This window comes from Mus musculus, chromosome 17, assembly GCF_000001635.26.
Source record: "Mus musculus strain C57BL/6J chromosome 17, GRCm38.p6 C57BL/6J".
Lineage (NCBI taxonomy): Eukaryota > Metazoa > Chordata > Mammalia > Rodentia > Muridae > Mus > Mus musculus.
Genome location: NC_000083.6, coordinates 32,204,508 through 32,224,594, shown reverse-complemented (window position 1 = coordinate 32,224,594; position 20,087 = coordinate 32,204,508). Strand labels below are relative to the sequence as shown.

The 20,087-nt window shown below is 46.0% G+C and overlaps 1 protein-coding gene across 26 annotated transcripts in view; it reads left to right on the top strand.

The window, feature by feature from the left end:
- Brd4 (bromodomain containing 4) overlaps positions 1 to 20,087 on the top strand; it is an 88,472-nt gene that overhangs the window by 60,149 nt on the left and 8,236 nt on the right. For 13 of the 26 annotated variants that reach the window (NM_020508.4, XM_006524691.2, XM_030249928.1 and 10 more), the window contains 8 exons: positions 373 to 508; positions 2,430 to 2,722; positions 3,087 to 3,449; positions 4,306 to 4,434; positions 9,755 to 9,964; positions 10,869 to 11,068; positions 11,461 to 11,756; positions 13,318 to 13,428. In NM_020508.4, the coding sequence (NP_065254.3) occupies positions 373 to 508; positions 2,430 to 2,722; positions 3,087 to 3,449; positions 4,306 to 4,434; positions 9,755 to 9,964; positions 10,869 to 11,068; positions 11,461 to 11,756; positions 13,318 to 13,428 (1,738 nt within the window). Of the gene's footprint in view, positions 1 to 372; positions 512 to 2,429; positions 2,723 to 3,086; positions 3,450 to 4,305; positions 4,435 to 9,754; positions 9,965 to 10,868; positions 11,069 to 11,460; positions 11,757 to 13,317; positions 13,429 to 17,601; positions 19,697 to 20,087 lie in introns of those variants that run through there. The other 13 variants (NM_001286630.1, XM_006524690.3, XM_006524683.3 and 10 more) reach the window with 3 other exon arrangements.

Below are 20,087 nucleotides of genomic sequence, written 5' to 3'. Positions count from 1 at the left end.
GTTCTAGTGAATTCATTTGAGTTGTATCTGAAGAAATCCCAAAGTAAAGGAGGGCCTCCCGTTAGGAAATTAAGCTGGTAGGTACATAAGGCACAAGGATGGTTTCTTGGAGCTTAAAACTGAAAGGAGATTCAGGTGGATAGGTCTTCTTAGGAATACCAAATAGCATAACCATTATGGCCCCTGGAGTCCAGATCTTGTTTAGGAATACCTGGTAGCATAAAGATTGTAGCCCCCTGGAGTCCATAAATCATGAAAGGAGCCTGGGTACAATGCTCCATGTATTGGAGCATGGGGGTGGCCCTGGTGTCCCGTCCACAGAGATGGGAAGAAAAGGCCTTCCAGCTCTACCCCACCTGTTTCCTCATCCAGCCTGGAGATGACATCGTCTTAATGGCAGAAGCTCTGGAGAAGCTCTTCTTGCAAAAAATCAATGAACTGCCTACAGAAGAAACTGAGATCATGATAGTCCAGGCAAAAGGAAGAGGACGAGGGAGGAAAGAAACAGGTAGTTGTGTTTCTCCCTCATCGTTGCCTATTTTCCAAGTTTATCAGAGTGCTAGGGATTACAGGGAGTTAGGTGGTGACAGCAAATATTTCATTGCTGATATTTGAACAGAGTGGACTTTAATATCATCTATGCTCCTAGGAAGTCCCATGGATCTGAAGTTTCTCCTTGGCAAAAGTCACTGGGCCCTGAGTAGTTGATAAACTTAGATATAAAAGAAAGCATGGCTTTGACATTTGATTCTTCACCTTTGGTGCTGTAGCTGTTTCTCGCTTTTCTCTCAATTTTATTATTTATTATTTGTTTTATGGTGCTAAACCTCAAATCCAGCAAGTATTTCACCATTGAGCTTCATGCCCTGGTCCTGCTTTTCCATTTTAGAATAAAGAAATTATTCTGACAGAAGCCGTTGTAACTAGTTTCCCAATCTTTAAGGTTTATCATCTAAATTCCCTTAATGCCAGTCATGTTTGCCTCTGGTGCTCACTCATCTAAAGCCAATTACTAACTTCTTCCTGCCTCCCAGTTTCCAACTGTACCACTACTAACAAAACTCAAGCAGCCATCTGGCAAAGTTGCTATTAACAGGTACTATGTCCTGTACTTTACAGTTCTGAGCTGCAAAAGGGTGACAATTTTCAGGTTGCTTCTGGTTGTTAGTTATTTGCTTCTTTTAAGACATGCTTTTAGCCTGGCCTCCCACCTTGCTCTAAAGTGGCAAAGGCACAGGGGCCCGCTAAATCCAGAGTAGCTTTTGGAATTACCAAAGAAAGACAGTCATTCACATGTATGTTCCCACTCCTTTCTCCTCTTCCTCTCCCTCTCCCTTCCACTCTCTTCTCTCCCTCCTTCCTTCTTTTTCCTTCCCTCTCCTTCCCTTTGTTAATTCAGACTCAAAGTCTTCATGCTTCTTGAGTCTTGTTATTACATATATTCACTACTACTCAAAACTTTTGGCAGGTACATGGATTAAATCACATTCCTTATCCATAACATGCAGAGCCTACTCCTCACTTTCTGGGACTAACAGTTTTGATGATTTGACTGCAGCAGGCACGGGAATCTCAGGCTAGAAAGAAAATTGGGAAACTCAGTAGAACCTCCCCCTTCCTCCTCATATGATTCCTGGAAAGCGCTCTAGGACAGCCTACAGATAGATAATGCTTTTGCTTTCCTGTCTGTCTGTCTGTCTGTCTCCTTCCTGAGGTAGAATTTTTTATTGACATAGCCCAAGCTGGCCCTAAAACCTTAATCCTTGCAACTTGGCCTCCTCACTGCTGAGATCGCAGGCTTTAAAGACTTGCTGTCATTCCATCTGAATGCAAATCATAGTACAGGATACGGTCCCTGGTTCACCTGCTCACGTTTGGGCTGTAGTTATAATCCTTTGTTTTTAATTTCTGATTTGGTGTGCCATGTGACTACTTTGTGTTGGAAGTTAGAATGCAGCTACAGGGAAACAAGCTGAGTAGTCACAGATGGCTACAATTGTCCACTAGTCCCTAGTGGCTCTGAGAGTTGAGACCATCCTACTTTTCAGAAAGCTTGCAAGGTCGACTGCTGCCAGATCTGTCAAAAGCACTCGGAAGGAAGTGAGGGCAGCTGTCTGCATTCCCCAAGGAACATTTTTCTGATTTCCATGTGCAGCACTGGTGATAACACAGTGTATAGGTTTCCCACTCTTTTAGCCTGGGCTTCCCTTCTTATCTCAGTCTGTATCTGAGTGAGGAGTTGCCACCAGGACACCTCAGGAAATGATACCACTTCCCTGGGGACACAGGAATAAGTTTGGTGCACAGTGATACCTGAAGTGTTCCAGATGGTCTTAACACTAAACAAATGTAGTACACAAGTATATGTGGGTGTTTTGTCAGGGTGTGCTAACATAGCTTTTAAATTTACTATTTTTTATGATTGGTAGGGGCAGCAAAGCCTGGTGTATCCACGGTACCAAACACAACTCAAGCATCAACTTCTCCGCAGACCCAGACGCCTCAGCAGAACCCTCCTCCACCTGTGCAGGCCACAACTCACCCCTTTCCTGCTGTCACCCCAGACCTCATTGCCCAGCCTCCTGTCATGACAATGGTGCCCCCTCAGCCACTTCAGACTCCTTCACCGGTACCCCCCCAGCCACCACCCCCACCTGCTCCAGTTCCACAGCCTGTGCAGAGTCACCCGCCCATCATTGCGACCACCCCCCAGCCTGTGAAGGTGAGCATCCTGGGCCCTGGTGGATTGCTGCCACCAGAGACGGACTTGCAGGCTCTCTTAGTTGTTTCTTCTATGGGCTGTGTAGCTCAAGGCCCAGGTAGTAAGCAGTAAACCTCTTCAGCAGGTTCTGTGGCCTCTAAGGGAGTAAATACTCTATTGAGTTTTGTGCTTTTCTCCTGTTGCTGGCTGGTTCTAGTCCAGCTGTGGAAAACAGTGGTGTGACAGGGTCTCAGTGCAGTTATACCTTTGGGCTTGTCCTGAGTATTGGGATCCCGGTCAGGGCTTGGTTTCAGAGGTGATCCTGAAGGGCAGCTGTACCAGCCAGAGCCTCTGATTGAGACTTTTGTGTCTGTGCTCATGGCAGACAAAGAAAGGGGTGAAGAGGAAAGCAGATACCACCACCCCTACCACCATCGACCCCATTCATGAGCCACCCTCACTGGCCCCAGAGCCCAAGACCGCCAAGCTGGGTCCTCGGCGGGAGAGCAGCAGACCTGTGAAGCCTCCAAAGAAGGATGTACCGGACTCACAGCAGCACCCAGGGCCAGAGAAGAGCAGCAAGATCTCTGAGCAGCTAAAGTGCTGCAGTGGCATCCTCAAGGAGATGTTTGCCAAGAAACATGCTGCCTATGCCTGGCCTTTCTACAAGCCTGTGGATGTGGAGGCACTGGGTCTGCACGACTACTGTGACATCATCAAACATCCCATGGACATGAGCACAATCAAGGTTAGCTACCAGGTCCCTGGGATGATGGTCAGAGACAGGATTTCTCCTAGACTAATCCAACAACGTTCTGGGTGCCCCCTGCAGGTTCATTGTTGAAATAAGTGAACACTAACCTAGTATACTTGGTTTCAGGTGATGACTCTGCCTATTTCCTTGGTGTAAGGAGATGTAAGATGCATACTCGAGCTCTCTCAATGCCCCTGTACTTCTTTGCACCTGCCAGATGGTCTAGGAGACTGGGTCCTCTGGGCTCAGTGTGATTGGCAAGAAAGGCTTTGCTGTTTGATCTGTAGAAGACACAGCACTATCTACCAACATCATCACCAAAGTATTTTATTTAAGGACTTTTATAATTTTCCTCCTGGAAGTAGAATAACATTGCTCAAACAGGAGATTCCTTTCTGTACCTTCAGTACAAGCACATGCAAGATGAGAACTTGTTTTATTTTCTCATCAGTTCTGGCATAATCTCTTCTGGGATTCTGTGCGTTCAGTTTCCCTTTAGACTTTTCACTGACCTCAGTAGGGTAAGCCTGGGTCTAAAATCATTTCTAAGCCCCAAGACTTGGCAGCTATATCTCCGTATCTGTCTCATGCCGAGAACCGGAGTGATGGCCTGTTGTTCTTCTTTGTCCCCATAATCCATATTCTAGTCTGGATTAAACTGAGAGCCACTAAGAAGCTACCTTGTTTCCCATCAATAATGTATTACACACACACACACACACACACACAGAGAGAGAGAGAGAGAGAGAGAGAGAGAGAGAGAGAGAGAGAGAGAGAGAGAGAGAGAGAGAGAGAGAGAGACAGACAGACACAGGAACAGAAATGTCTAAGGCCTACTTTGTATTTGCAGTCTAAACTAGAGTCCCGAGAGTACAGAGATGCCCAGGAATTTGGTGCTGATGTCCGATTGATGTTCTCCAACTGCTACAAGTACAACCCCCCTGACCATGAAGTGGTAGCCATGGCTCGAAAACTCCAGGTAAGGCTCCAAGGTCAGGCCAGATCTTGCCTTGTCAGGTATTTATTCTGTCACTTCACTCATAATAATGCAGTGAGGCTTGGAGGAAATTTTGTTTTTGTTTGTTTGTTTGTTTGTTTGTTTGTTTTTGAACAGGGTCTCTCTTATGTAGGCCTGGCTGTTCTGGAACTCTTAACATAGATCAGGCTGAGCATATGTAACTTACCTAATGCATACATACATTTTAAGTTAGGGTCATTAACTTAAATGTGAGTGGCTGGTTCTGTCTGTCTGCCTGTTCGTATCCCCCAACCCCTACTCCCCACCCTGCCCCTTCAACAACCTGGAGGAGACTTTTATTTTTTTTAAGACTTATTTATTACTTATTTTATATGTAAGTACACTCTAGCTGTCTTTAGACACACCAGAAGAAGGTGCCAGATCTCATTAGAGATGGTTGTGAGCTACCACGTAGTTACTGGGATTTGAACTCAAGTCGGTGCTCTTACTTCCTGAGCCATCTTACCAGCCTAGCTTTTATTTTAAAGAAAAGTACATACCAAAATTTACAGAGACCTATAAGGTACAAGTGCTCTTAACCATTGAGCCATCTCTATAATGCCCAGACCTGCCTTTAAAGGAAACATAAGATCTTAATTCCCAGCCATTTCTTCATTAGTTCATAGGTTGCTACCGCTCTCAGGTCAGTGGTCTGCTGAGCAACCTGCTACTAAGAAGCACAGGTATATTAGTTGTGGGTCGCAAGGCTTCCTTGGGTCTGCTTATATAGCAGTCTCTAGGGTTTCCAGGGCAGAGATTTGCAGAGCTGTTGGTGACCCGTTGGTCTTTGTCATTAGAACTTTGGTGATTCCCTGCCTCCATACTATTTTGTTAGTTTTGCTAATGTGTCACATGATAGCATCTTTTCTCCTTCAGTTCAGAGAACATGTCAGATTCAAGGGTAGCTTGATAGGATTGACTACTGCTCTTTGATAGTGTTGACCTGGCTCTTAAAATTCAAATGCACGATCAGACTATTGGGAATTTTTCACTTGATTGGTTGATTTTGTTTGTTTTACATTTATTTGTATGGGTGGTTTGACTGAGATGTCTGGTGGTTATGGAGTCTTAAAAGATGGTAGCAGATCCTCTAGACTGGAGTTGTAAGCTTCCAGCTTCCTTAATGGTGCTCGGGACAGAACCTGAATCTCCTGCAAGACCATCTAGTACCATTGGTTTGGTTTGGTTGGTTTGGTTTGGTTTTTGTGTGTGATTGTTGGTTTTTGTGTTTTTGTTTTTTTTTTTCTTTTGGTTTTTTGAGACAGGGTTTCTCTGTGTAGCCCTGGCTGTCCTGGAACTCACTCTGTAGACAAGGCTGGCCTCGAACTCAGAAATCCGCCTGCCTCTACCTCCCAAGTGTTGGGATTAAAGGCATGCACCATCACGCCCGGGGTGGTTTTTTTGTTTGTTTGTTTGTTAGTTTTTGTGTTTTTAAATCTTCCTTAGTTTTGTTTTTTTTTTTCTGACTTGTACTTGTCACTTAGCATTCCCTCTTCAGTTTGGTGTTATCTGTCCTTCAGCTTCATAAGAAAGGCAGCCCCTTCGCCATTTATGTTTGCTTTCACTAGTCTTTATGTGGAATTAAGGCTTTTAAATTTTGCTACAATTTTTTAAGATACATTTTATTTATTAGTTAATGTATTTGAACTATACTCTTGTTGTCTATCTCTGGCTAGTTCTACCTCTACATTCTGAATACTGGAATTAAAGATAGTCTACATCATACTCAGCTGACTGCACTTTTTAAACAGGACCATCAAGTGGCAGCGTGCCTTCAGACTTTGGTCTGAGGACCCCCTCCTTTTGCTCACAGTTTTTTAGAACCTAGGGTAGTGTTTGGCCATTTTTGTCCCTGGTTTAGAAACTGTAAAGTTCAATTCAGTTTCCTGCCAGCAAGGAAAAATACTATCTTGAGGAATTAATATTAAAGAAGGGAAAGAAAAACCACTGTGTCTGGTGCGCCCCCCCCCCCCCCCCCCCATGCCTTGCCACTACTTCTTCCTCTGTACAGTCTGGACTCTGAAGGGGAAGGGTTTGCTTTTATATTTTGGTGTCTTGTTTAAAAGTTTTCTTTTGTATACCTTTCTCCTCTTAGTGGGTGAATCTGTTCAAGCATACCATTTTTATTAGGATGATCACCAAGCTATCTGCTGCTTAGCAGCCTACAGAGATGAGTTCTTCATAGGCATTGACTAACAAGCTTGACTTAGATGAGATGCCTGTTCTCAAGGAGAGTCCCTGTGAGGCAGGCAGGGGTGGAAGGTTCTTAGCATTATCTTTTGCCAGGCAGATCTCTATTCTGAAAGGCAGTTATCTTTGAAGCATCTTGGGGTTTTGTATTCTTTTTCTACAAATGTCCCCTATCAGAAATCTGTAAGAAGCCAGAAAGGGGAACACAAAGCTTTTACCTTGTTTACCTCTTTAAGAAGTATGGGGGAGGGGACACACTGAAGAAATGAGTAAATGGTTAAAAGTGCATTCTGTGCACCATGAGGTCTAGAATTTGGATCTCAGAACCTACCTCAAAGAAGGACACCGGATGCCCTCTTCAGGTCTCTATGCATACAGGTATGCAGACCTACTCTCTCTCCATAGGCATATTCTCACATAGATACATACACAAAATAAGTTTTTTTAAAAAGATTCATTTCAGGCCAGATAGTGGTGGCGCACGCCTTTTGATCCCAGCACTTGGGAGACAGAGGCTGGCGGATTTCTGAGTTCAAGGCCAGCCTGGTCTACAGAGTGAGTTTCAGGACAGCCAGGGCTATACAGAGAAACCTTGTCTCCAAAAAAGAAAACAAAATTCATTCCTTTGTTTGTTTGTTTGTTTGTTTATTATATGTATAATGTCCTGCCTGCATGTATGCCTGCCTGCAGGTTAGAAGAGGACACCACATCTCAGTAATAGATGGGTATGAGCCACTGTGTGGTTGCTGGGAACTGAAATCAGGACCTGTTGACGAGAAGCCAGTGATCTCAACCTCTTGAGCTATCTCTCCAACCCTGAACACAATTTAAATTTAAACCAACTTAAGTTTCTTTTCTTTTTCTTTTTCTTTTTTTTTTACATTTTTCGAGACAGGGTTTCTCTGTGTAGTCCTGGCTGTCCTGGAACTCACTCTGTAAACCACGCTGGCCTCGAACTCAGAAATCTGCCTCTCAAGTGCTGGGCGTGCGCCACCACACCCTGCCCAACTTAGGTTTCTTAATTAGGCTATGTTGCAGGAATAGAATTTACTTGGAAAAGTTATATAGAAAAGGAAAACTTCCTTTCCACCTTCATTCTAGAAGATTTGTAGTAACTGCAGCCCATGTGCTTACAGGACTTTAATTTGTTGAGGAGGTGGGCACAAGTTCCTTGTGGTTGTAATTGTTTAATAGGGAAAAAGAAACTGGAAAGACATTTGGCGCCTATTTTAGGTCCCAGAGGTAGGCAGGTTTTACTATGGGCCTTGGTTTGTTCAAGCTTCCTCCCAAGCACGTGGCACCGCCTACTGAACTTTCAATTTTTGTATCCCAAAATTTTAAATGGGTTTCTACTTCCAACTTTGGCTTCTGGACTGTTTCATCTGAGATAACTTAGACACTGTGACCCCCCCAGCACCTGAATTTGTATTGAAAGGGCTTTTACCTACCTACCTTCCTTCCTTCCTTCCTTCCTTCCTTCCTTCCTTCCTTCCTTCCTTCCTTCCTTCCTTCCCATTTTGGTTTTTCAAGACAGGGTTTCTCTGTGTAGCCCTGGCAGTCCTGGAACTTACTTTGTAGACCAGGCTGGCTTCAAACTCAGAAATCCACCTGCCTCTGCCTCCCAAGTGCTGGGATTAAAGGCGTGTGTCACCACACCCGACCTTATGATTTCTTTATCACATACAGCCTGCTTAGTATTCTAATACACACACACACACACACACACAGAGTTTACCTACATGAGCTGACCTAGGCCCTCTGCATATATGTTCGGTGACACCATCAATGTTGGATCCTCATTGGAACTCCTGGTTATTCTCTCGTTGCCCGTGTCATGGAGATCCTGCAGCTTTGGATCAGCAGGACTGGCCCAAGTGTTTGCAAATTATACTAAGTTTGGGATGAGCATACTCAGTGCCCTGGATCTGGGCATGGGAGGTAGCTGAGCTGGTCAGCACACTGGCTATCCCTTATTTGCACCACCAGGGTGAGTTCTCTAGCACTTCTCCAGGTAGGCCTCCCAAAATGACTCCATCAGCAGGAAAGTCAGGGTCAGCTTTCATGCCCTCAGGTGCTTTCTTGCACCCAATATCTCCAGAGCCAGCTCCAATCTGCTGCCCAGTCAAGGCTACTCCTAACTGCTGCAAGTACACTGTAGCTATCTTCAGACACTCCAGAAGAGGGCGCCAGATCTTGTTACAGATGGTTGTGAGCCACCATGTGGTTGCTGGGATTTGAACTTCAGACCTTCGGAAGAGCAGTCGGGTGCTCTTACCCACTGAGCCATCTCACCAGCCCGGTTATTCCATTCTTAAAGCAGGTCTTTAAAAAAAATCTTTCTGGGAAGCCAACCTTATTCCTTATATGTCTATTCTGTGAGTTGTTGTTGGATTGACTGTGGCCTCCCCAACATAGGCGGGAGGAGTACAGATTGCCAGTTGGTTGCCTGTGTGTGATTTGATTCCTAGGAGCACAGGCAGGGACTACTGCTCTATGAGTTCTGTAACTCCATGTAACTGTCAGCTGGTCTCAGAGTCTGTGTGTGTGTGTGTGTGTGTGTGTGTGTGTGTGTGTGTGTGTGTGTGTGTGTTCCTCTGCCCAGAATCCCAGTGGCTTCTGTGGCTTCTGCTCTGGTTGGTTATACTTCACAAGGTACCCCTTATTGCCATAAGCACTGTACACCGCTAGCCAGCATTCCTAGAGATGCATGATCCATAGGCTTATTCAGTTACATGGACTACTCCGAGTAATAGGAAGGCAGATGTAGACACATACACATGTGCATTCTACTGGGAATATTCAACTCAGCCTTTGCCAGCATTCTTTTCTCTATGTAGGAGGCCAGCAAAAACCTCATGTCAGAGAGCTCCAGACCTGTAAGGAGGTTTGGGCATCTTCTCTGGGGGTCTTGCTCATGGCCTAACACTTACTAAGAACCCTCAAACTAAAGTTCTCAGAAGACTAGTTTTTTTTTTGTTTGTTTGTTTTTTGTTTTTTTTTAACTTTGGTCACTGTTTCCTCCAAGGAACAAATCTGGTCCCAGGCATTCCGAGGGCTGAACACCCACATAAGCGTGGCTTTCTCTCCCCAGGATGTGTTTGAAATGCGCTTTGCCAAGATGCCTGATGAGCCTGAAGAGCCAGTTGTTACAGTGTCCTCTCCTGCAGTGCCACCCCCTACAAAGGTGGTAGCCCCACCCTCATCTAGTGACAGCAGCAGCGACAGTTCTTCCGACAGCGACAGTTCCACTGACGACTCTGAGGAAGAGCGAGCCCAGCGGCTGGCTGAACTCCAGGAACAGGTGAGAGAATCTGGTTTTATGTGCAGAAGCCAGGATAGTAGTTAGTTTCTCACGGGATTCTAAGAGATGTTCTCAACTCTACCTTTTTAAAAAGCTCCTTGTGGCATTTCCTCTTTCTCAGCAGCATGTTATTCCTACAGATAGATATGCTGTGTGTTTTGAGTAAAGGTGAGATACAGACATTTTCTGTGAGAATAGACTTTAGGATCCTGGGGCTGTTTGTTTGTCTACAATAATCTTACCTTTGAGTTAGTCACCAAGCCCTAGTGTTTCAGTTTACTCTTTACCTAACCCTTAGAAACCTTCCTCCGTCCTTCCTCCCTCTTCTCTGCCCTTCTACCCACTTCACTGCTCCTCTACCTCTGCACAATAAACCTCTCCCACGTGGAACCACCAAAAAAAAAAAAAGAAGCCTTTATCCCGGAAACATCCTGGGACTAAGATAGCCAGGAGATTTAGCATCTGTCAGGCTATTCAACTTCTCTGTTGTGGAGGACGGTAGCAGTCCTTGGAGATCAAGGAGTGGGTAAGCACACCTTAGGGATCTCATTAATGTGGCAGGAAGCCAGCGTGCCCTCTGCTTCTACCATACCCACAACTCAACACTCAGGTATACAGTTTTACATGATACAGAGCTATCCTCCAGGGTTTAGGTAGTGAGAAGAACATTTAGTCCTGGTAGTGGGTGTGTTAGTTTGCATCTGAGGCAGGTTCCCACTAAAAGTTTGGCTAGTAACTCAAAGAGATCCACCTACCTCTGCCTCTCAGATGTAGGAAGGGATTGATTGTAGACCTGTACCATCATGCCCAGCCTGGTTGTAATTAATTAATTAGTTAATTTCTCTCTTTCTCCTCTTTTCTCTCCCTCTCCCTCTCTTCCTCTCTCCTCCGCTCTTTTCCACAGCTCAAGGCCGTGCATGAGCAGCTTGCAGCCCTCTCACAGCCCCAGCAGAACAAACCAAAGAAAAAGGAGAAGGACAAGAAGGAAAAGAAAAAGGAAAAGCACAAAAAGAAAGAAGAAGTGGAGGAAAATAAAAAAAGCAAAACCAAGGAACTTCCTCCCAAAAAGACAAAGAAAAATAACAGCAGCAACAGCAATGTGAGGTCTGTGTTTCCCAGTTTTTCCATCTTTGGGAGTGGTGATCCCAAAAAATGATTTGTAGGGAGGAAGACAACCCTGTTGGCTTCAGTCACCAGTCTGGGTTGGTGCCCTATCATACGCACTTAGCTGTTCCTTCCCCCTCAGTTTTTTTCCCTTAACGTGCTTTGGTAACTCAGTGCTTGACCAGAGAGGGTACAGTAGGCAGCCATTATGCAGTTACAGCTTCTGTAGCCTGCCCAAGTTCACTCTGGTCTTTCTGGTCGTTCCCTGTTGAGAGTGGGAAGTCAAACAACACCCACCCCGCATGCTTACACTTAACCACATACATTCTGAGGGATGTGTGAAGTTTTTGTCAGGGAACCCATTCTTAACTGTATATCTCATCCCTTCATAGCAAGAAGGAACCAGTACCCACGAAGACCAAGCCGCCTCCCACATATGAATCAGAAGAGGAGGATAAGTGTAAGCCCATGTCTTATGAGGAGAAGCGGCAGCTAAGTCTAGATATCAACAAACTTCCTGGTGAGAAGCTAGGCCGTGTAGTACACATAATTCAGTCAAGGGAACCATCACTTAAAAACTCCAACCCCGATGAGATTGAGATTGACTTTGAGACCCTGAAGCCATCTACACTACGAGAGTTGGAGCGATATGTCACCTCCTGTTTGCGGAAGAAAAGGAAACCTCAAGGTATAGTTGAGAACTCTTGGTATAGGGGTCCTTCCCATGGAAAGGACACACACACACACACACACACACAAGAGAGACAGACAGAGACAGAGACAGGGGGGGTCGGGGAGGAGGGAGCTGGAGAGAGGAAGTTATGAATTCTATGCGTTTACCATAGAAACCCTAAGAATGACACTGCACCAGACCCTGGATTGTCATGCCTTTCTAGGCCTCTTTGGTGGCCTAGAAACCTACCTGAATCAGCTGTTTTTTGAGACTTGCTCTGAGTAGAAGCTGTTTTCATCTCTAGTTGTTAGCCATACAGTTTTCTCCAAAAATGATCTCTCACCTCTGTTGAGGTGAGGCCAGGAGGAAAGAGGTGTCTGGATGTCCTATTATCTGGTGTTCGTTCAGTACTGAGCCCCACCTTGCTAGCAGAGGTGATGCCCACCCCATCCCTGCCATCAACCTTCCAGACACCTCTTCCATCTTATGCCTCACATTGGCATGTAACTTTCCCCTTAGTACTAGAGGATTTAGTTAGCTTAGGATGTGTGTCAAAATATTTTTTATATACTGCTTTCTTGGCCTGTGCTAAGTCCTCAGAACTTTGCTCTGAATCCCCTGAATCTCATATTCGGTGACATCATATGGGCTTTACTCTCGCAACTTAACAGGAAAGCTTTGAGAACCCTGGAACTCTTTTTGCTTGTTTTGCTGTGCTCTGGGCACAGCAGATAACCTGTATGAAAAAATTACTGCTCACTGCTCTGCCTGGTCTTCTGAGTCTATGAGAAACCATTCAGAGAGTATTATAAAAGAGCTTGATGAGGCCTTGAAATTGCAACACAATGCTATGTTTCAGCTAGTGTGGAGTGGACTACCAATGAGAACCTTGGAACTACTCAGAATCTGGGTTGGTAGTTGTTGTCAGGAGCAGTCTTTAAGCCTACAGGGCTCAGACTTCTCACTGGCCCTTCCTCTGGGTAGGTGGGAATACACTGTGGCGAGCAGCAGCTGTCTGGGTTGGTAGTTGGGAATACACTGTGGCGAGTAGCAGCTGTCTGGGTTGGTAGTTGGGAATACACTGTGGCGAGCAGCAGCTGTCTGGGTTGGTAGTTGGGAATACACTGTGGCGAGCAGCAGCTGCATGGGTTGGTAGTTGGGAATACACTGTGGCGAGCAGCAGCTGCCTGGGTTGGTAGTTGGGAATACACTGTGGCGAGCAGCAGCTGCCTGGGTTGGTAGTTGGGAATACACTGTGGCAGCAATTGCCTGGGTTGGTAGTTGGGAATACACTGTGGCAAGCAGCAGCTGCCTGGGTTGGTAGTTGGGAATACACTGTGGCGAGCAGCAGCTGTCTGGGTTGGTAGTTGGGAATACACTGTGGCGAGCAGCAGCTGTCTGGGTTGGTAGGTGGGAATACACTGTGGCGAGCAGCAGCTGTCTGGGTTGGTAGTTGGGAATACACTGTGGCGAGCAGCAGCTGTCTGGGTTGGTAGGTGGGAATACACTGTGGCGAGCAGCAGCTGCCTGGGTTGGTATCCTCTCTGATGCAGCTCTGTCTGTTATTGGGTTACAGCTGAAAAAGTTGACGTGATTGCTGGTTCTTCCAAGATGAAGGGATTCTCATCCTCTGAGTCGGAGAGCACCAGCGAATCCAGCTCCTCTGACAGTGAAGACTCTGAAACAGGTTAGCTGATTCCTGTTTAAACATCTTATCAAACTACCCCACTCATCCCCGGTACTATCTCAGTCCTTTGTCCAGCCCAGAGTTGATGGCCACTGAGAACTGCCTGGGCTCTTCTGTCCACCCATTCGTCATGTTAACTTCTCCCTGCAGAGTGGCAAGATGCCCAGTGTAGCAGCACTCTATTCTCTCCATCTGGGTAGTGGGTAGACCTTGAGGACTGCAGGTGTTGGGGTCCCATCAACCTTGGGTTGCAATATCCCCAGTCCCCTTCTAGTATTCTGGCCTTGTAGTTGTCATGGAACTACATTTTAGCAAAGTAGAGCCAAGCCACCTATATCTGACAGCCTGCATGATCAGTCTGTTTTGAGCTCTGTTGTCTGTAGCCTGAGCTTACACTATGGAAAATGCCATTTTTTTTCCTTTCCACAATGTGTTTACTGCTGTTTTGTGTTGTCTGTTCCCTGATCTGTTTTAACTACATGTATGTCCTGCTCTTCTACTTATACCTGTTCTCTGTGGGCCTATATAATGGTGTTCAGTTCCTTTATTCTGAGCACCAGTTACAGAGCTCTGGAGGTGAGGGCAGGTGGTAATGATGGGAACAGATTGCTTTACCAGAAGTGTACTTTTCTTTATTGTTCTCAGAGGAGCAGGTGCTCACATTGACCTCAAGGGAAAGATAGGGAAGAAGGCATGGTGTACTTAGGTTGCCTGATACATGGTTCACATGAGTGGTATTACCCCTGGGCAGGTCAGGTTCCATTTGCTGAGAAGATAAAGTCCACCTATGAGCTAGCCCTGGGGTCTCAATGTGTGAGGTCTATAGTGGGCCTGTGGAGGAAAAGGCTCCTGGCAGTCTTCCATGGATCTTTGACTTGTGGATCATGTCAAGGAAAGTCAAGGCTCCCTTAAAACAGCAAGGATGAGCTTTGTTGTCTCAGACTGTACACAGAAACTGGGAGTTAGAGGGAGGAAACATTTTTGTGGGCCATGGAGTAGGCTTGGGCCTTCCCTGGACAGTTCTCTGTTCTGCCTTGTATTTGATGAGGAATGTATTTACAAAGAAAATGTAATCCACTAAATGGTTTGTTCTGCATTTGTTCCGCAGCATGTGGAAATTAGATGGTCTCACAACCTCCCCTATTTATTATTTTCCCTGTTCATTCTAAAGTACCTTGCCTCACATTCCCATGAACCAGCAGGGGGAGCTGCATCCTAGGCCTGCTGGTCAGGGCTGGCCCTGAGCCATTCCTTGAACGGGGGCCACCGCCTTGAGCAGGGTGAATGGGGTGAATAGATGTATTCTTAGGGCTCCATTAGCATTCTTGGTGGCCACTGACTTTTCACTTTTATTGCCAGTCAAGCTTTACATTTGCCTTTCCTCTGTTTTCTCTCTTTCTTTTTTGGGGAGGTGTGTGTGGGGGGGTATTTTCTAGATTGTCCCTCCTAAGATTTTGCAGCCTTCTTTTCTAAGAATCCAAGTGTTCAAATGACAATCCCAGAGACTGACCCTAACCTGATGCTAAACATCTTGGCTTACCTTTAGGATCTTAGAGGACCCTGACCCCACACACAAGTATTTTTGAGCCACTGCCCCCATATCCCTCTTCTTTGAGTGGTAGTCCTCCTATGGTCCCACATGAGTGCCCTCCATCTGTCTTTCCTTGATGGCTGTCATGATGGCATTTCCAGCAGCTTTTTGCTACTGTTACAGAAAGAAGACTTTTTTCCCCTAACCCGCCTCCTCACTTAAGTAGAAAGCTTGTGCAACAAGTAACCCGAGAGCCCTGGGAACGGCTGTCCTGGCGGGAAGGAGGGTGGGATTTAAAGTCATGGAGCTGCTGATCGCAGACTTTTAGGCCTTGGCTATGGACCCTGACCATTTTGGCTCCTGGGCTGAGCCTCTCCTTCATTCCAGATGATATCCTTCCCATTTTTGGCTGGCCTCCACTTGTCTTCGTTCAGACCACTAGTTTTTATTTCCTACTATGTACAGAGTGCTGTCTTGTGAAGCTGTTAACATGAGATTTTGTTTTAGAACCCCACATAAGACACAAAAAGACATGGTCATCCATGGACACATGCATATACTAGCAAAACATCTTCTGTCTCCTCATACCACACAGGTACTGCTGTTTGTGATATTTGGAGTGCAGAGGTGGGTGAATACTCTAGTAGCTGATCTCCTGGGTCCAGGAAGCCCAGCCACCTTAGCTAGCCTCTGTAACAAGTAGTACTACCATGTCAGGAGGCCAAGGTAGAGATGGTGTAGACACGGAAGTTGTTTCACTTTGGTCTTTGGGTCTAGTTTATGTTTTTCATGTTCTTATTTTTCTACTTGAATTAAAGCTAAAATTTCTCATGGAACCTATTTTTGTTATTTGTACTAAGGGTCAATTGTACTACCATGGCCCCGGTGATACAGACCATCTAAAGCAACTGAAGAGAAGCATTCAGTAGGGGCTAGAAGGTATACAAGAATGCATAGGGTTAGACCACACTGACGATGAGTGGGTGGGATGCTTTACTGGCTGGATTCCAGCCACTGTGTGATCCTCCATGTGTAGCAACTGCACCAGTGGCCCTTCGTGACATTTGTCTTGAACCCAGTTATTTGTAGTTGGGCTGTTCTGTTTTTCATTGAGCTTTGACTCTAGCTTGAGTCTGGAACTGCTTACTGGTTCCATGTTAGAATAAACAGAATAAGGCCCAGGTGTAACTCCCTTCAACTTTAGGAAGTCTTCAAACTTGGGCGGGGAAAGTCAGGGTGTAAGACACTGTGGCTCTCCTTTCCCAGAACTCTCTCAGTCACCAGTATAGAATCAGATCATCCTTCATATGGGGTAAAGTTCTTTCATTATATTGCTAATATCTGGTTCTCCTCATATATTTTCCACAGGTCTTTGTGAGTATAGGTAGCTACATAGCTAATTATGTGCATCCACTCTGGAGTCACCCCTATAGTGTACCTCAGCTGCCTGGCCTAGAGTGGGATTGGAGCCATACAGTGAGAAAGCTCTGGAAGCGCAGTCTGTTCATGCAAGAGCACGGTCCAGCTATTTTAGTCTTACTTCCTTTTCCCAGGATTGGAACATGTGGGTGTTCCTTAATAGCTCCAGGGTAAAGAGGAATGCGTGGTGTTTTGGAAAGGCTGGAGCTGGGAAGTGCAGACAGGGGCAATGAGACACACTCTAGAGACTCTGATCAGGGAGCCAGCTTCAGCTCCCTGGCCCCAGGATCTTTGAGACTTCCCTTCAGGGGTATAGTGATCCTGCTATCAGAATGTGACAGTTACTTCAGAAAGGGTTAAGGCCTCTTGAGAGTAGGAAATGTACTGAGCCAGGTGGCACCTCCAGAAGCTCAGGAGTTTGAAGGGATTGATTGGGCTTCCCCAGAGTGAGGGCCAGCTTTGTGGAATGTGGCTGAGTGGGCGGGGTTTTCCCAGGCATGTTCTGGGACTAGGGATTGTAACATTTATAATTCCAGCAGTGGCGCCACTCTGCTACATGTGGGAACCAGTCCAGACCCCTCTCTGGACCAGAATCCATATTGGATGTCCTGAAAAAGGATGGAAAGGATAAGGCCTCTTTGACCTCTTCCTTCCCTCAACAATTGTTATGTCACCAATTTGCTTTTAATAGAGATGTGGAAATAGACAGAAATGGCTCTGCTCTATGCCTTCCTCAGTGGGAAGTTTTTTTTTTTAATTGGGGGCTTTTCTTCTCTGACCACTCTATGAGAAAGGGTTGGTAGTTTGCTTTTCTGAAGCTGGTTCCTGGTGACTTTGACACACCTGGCTGGTGAGATAGCTTGGGGGCAGTGGGCACCTCTCACATGTAAGAGGGACTTCAGGAGTAAAGAAAATACCAGAATACATAGTCAGGGCACATGGAACTCATTAGCAGAATCAGTTTTGTTTAGAAGTGCAGACAAGCTTCAAACAATTTTAGAGACTTGTACATACACTGTGGCCTTTCTGTGGTGTAGATTTATCCATCCCTGCCAAGGCAGGCCAGTCAAGGATGGGGCTCTTGGTTTCCAACAAGGTCTTCTTGAGCCCTTTCAGTCACTAGGGCACAGAACCTGGCCCAGTCTGCAATTCTTCTGTTCTTGTAACTTGAACGGTACATTCCACACCATTCTCTCACACTGGTTTCTTTCTCCCTCTATTAGGTCCTGCCTAATCATTGGACACGGACTCTTAATAAAACGGTCTTCAGTTCCAGATTCCTTCCCAGCGAGCTATAGCTTAAGTCCCATTTTCTTCTGTGAAAGGGACAGGACTCCATCAAGTTATGGAATTGCTCAGAGCCCTGGGCCTATCCCCTGGGGTGGATTAGTCATGTCCAGCAGCACACACCTAGTTTCACCTTCAGGAAGGCTGCCTGCCTGGCCTGCTGCCTGGGCCTCTCTGTACAAAGACTGCCTGGCTATCCTGCCCAGCCTCCCTGGTCATCTGGGGTCCTCTGGGTGGGTGGCATCTCCTAGAGGGTGATAATAATCCTCCTCTATGCATACATGTGGTGCTGCTCTGTGTGCAAAGCCTGATCACAGTGTGTTTCCTCTCTTCGTCCCTTCCATCTTTTTCTGAGACTCCAGACCTTGCAGTGACTTTAGCCCAGGAAAGCTAATTCACCGGGAGGATGAACATTGTGACCTCCCATGTGGGGCCACCCTGGTTGGCTTGATCAGATGGAAGCTGTGACCAGCTTTACCTGGCACGTAGCCTCCTGAATTCTCCTTCAGTCTCTGTTGTTCCCGTAGAGTACTAAAAGTTCAAGTAACCCAGTGAACACTTCCCCAAGTTCTTTGGTCTTCTCTCCTCATCACATAAGAAAAATAAATAAATACCTTTCAAGGTTGCTGGGGAGGGACATGCAGCCCCACTGCCAAACCAGGTCAGGATCTGGGAAGTGGGCAAGAAAAATTACATGGCTACTTGTGAACTGCCTACAGTGCCTCAACAAGTTCCGTTGCCATCACGGCCATCCTCATCTTTAGCTTCCAATAATGACAGCAGCTGTTGAGGCAAGAATAGACCATATCATCCAAACCTTTCCAGAAACAAACCAAAGTAGGTTGGGGCGTTTGTTTGTTTGTTTGGGGTTTGTTTTGTTTTTCTTCCCTGAAATCTGGCCCTGGCCCTTTTTTTTTTTTTTTTTTTTTTTTTTTTAATCACAGATCTAGCACCCCACCAGAAAACTGCCTGACATAAAAAGCCCCATTTAGTGGGTTCTTTCTGTCTTTTTTCTTTTTTTCCTTAATGTACTTCTGAGAGAACTGTCTCAGACACCTTGGAGCTTGTCTTCCCCTGGGGCTAAAATGAGACTGTGGTGGTGCCAAGTACCTTCCCAGATTCCAGAGTTTCCATATTCAAGGGTTGCTTGCTGCCCTCTATCTGATATGACCTTTGGGTCTCAGACTCCCTAGAACATCCAGTGACCCCCCCCCCCCAAGATGCTGCTGCTGAGTTCTTAGGCCATTCCAAGTCCTCTGTGTGTGTCTCTATCTTCAAGATAGCTCCTTTTGCCAAATGTACTATTTTGAGCTGCCCTTTGGCCTGTGCCTGACGTATTCCCAATGAACTTGGCTTGGCTGGAATTGGGGGGAAAGGAGACTTCTTGCCCAGAGATTCCCACAGGACAGTTGGGAAAACTGTTGGCATTATCTTTCTGGGAAGCTTTTGCTATCTTGGACCAAATGGTGGCCTATATTCCCACCGTATCTTGGCTATGTGCCTCCCTTGCCCCTCCCAACACCCTGTCTACACACGTGCATACATACAGGGCAACTTTCCCTGTAGAGTACTCTTTGCTATCATGAATCCCATCCCTGGCTATGTGTGCCTACTGTGATAGGAACACTCAGGACCTGTTGAACTTGAAAGATCTTTAGGCTTAAAGGTTGTACTTGGTACCCTGGAAACACAGGCAGAAAGGACAGTGTCCCACCTGTTCTTCCTTGTTGGTAGTTTTCTGTTCCCGGGCAATGGGAGGTCCCCTTGGAAAGCCTTAGTATACCAGCTGGGATCCTGTTGGGGAGCCAGCAAGGATAGTGGAGGGCTTCTCTCCTTAATTGCCCTGCCCTTAAACCTGTCTCCTTCATTCAAGTGGGGCCGGGCTGGGGTTGAAATCAGTGTTTTAATCCAAGTTTACAAAAATCATTTTACTTTGTACAATACCATCCTATGTAAAGATGAAATTTGTGTTGGAGTCTAAGATTGTTATGGAATAAAGATGACACAGTGTTTGAGGCCATCTCCATGGAACCCTTTCTAGAGAGTTTTGTGTGGGGTGTCTGGGCTGGTGTGTCATGAAGCACTTACTGTCCTGTCTTCTTACTGGTAACCCAACCCAAGGATTGGGCTATAGGAGCTACATAGGGCTGCCTCACAACACATTTCAGCTCCACTAGTCTCACCTGGGCCCAGAGGGCGCATCCATTTCTACTCTGAAGATGAGTCCCAGAAGACTCCTGCGACCTTTGCAGTTCCGCTGAGATTTCCTAGAACCCCTTTGTCCGCTGCTCTTGGTCCTACGCCTAGTCTTGTAGACCGTAACTTGAGGCAGGTGGTGAGAGGCAGGAAGTATTTTTCCCTCTGTGTAAGTAAGAAAACAATGTTCAATGTTATTAGACACTAGGAAGGAAGCAAGCCTCGC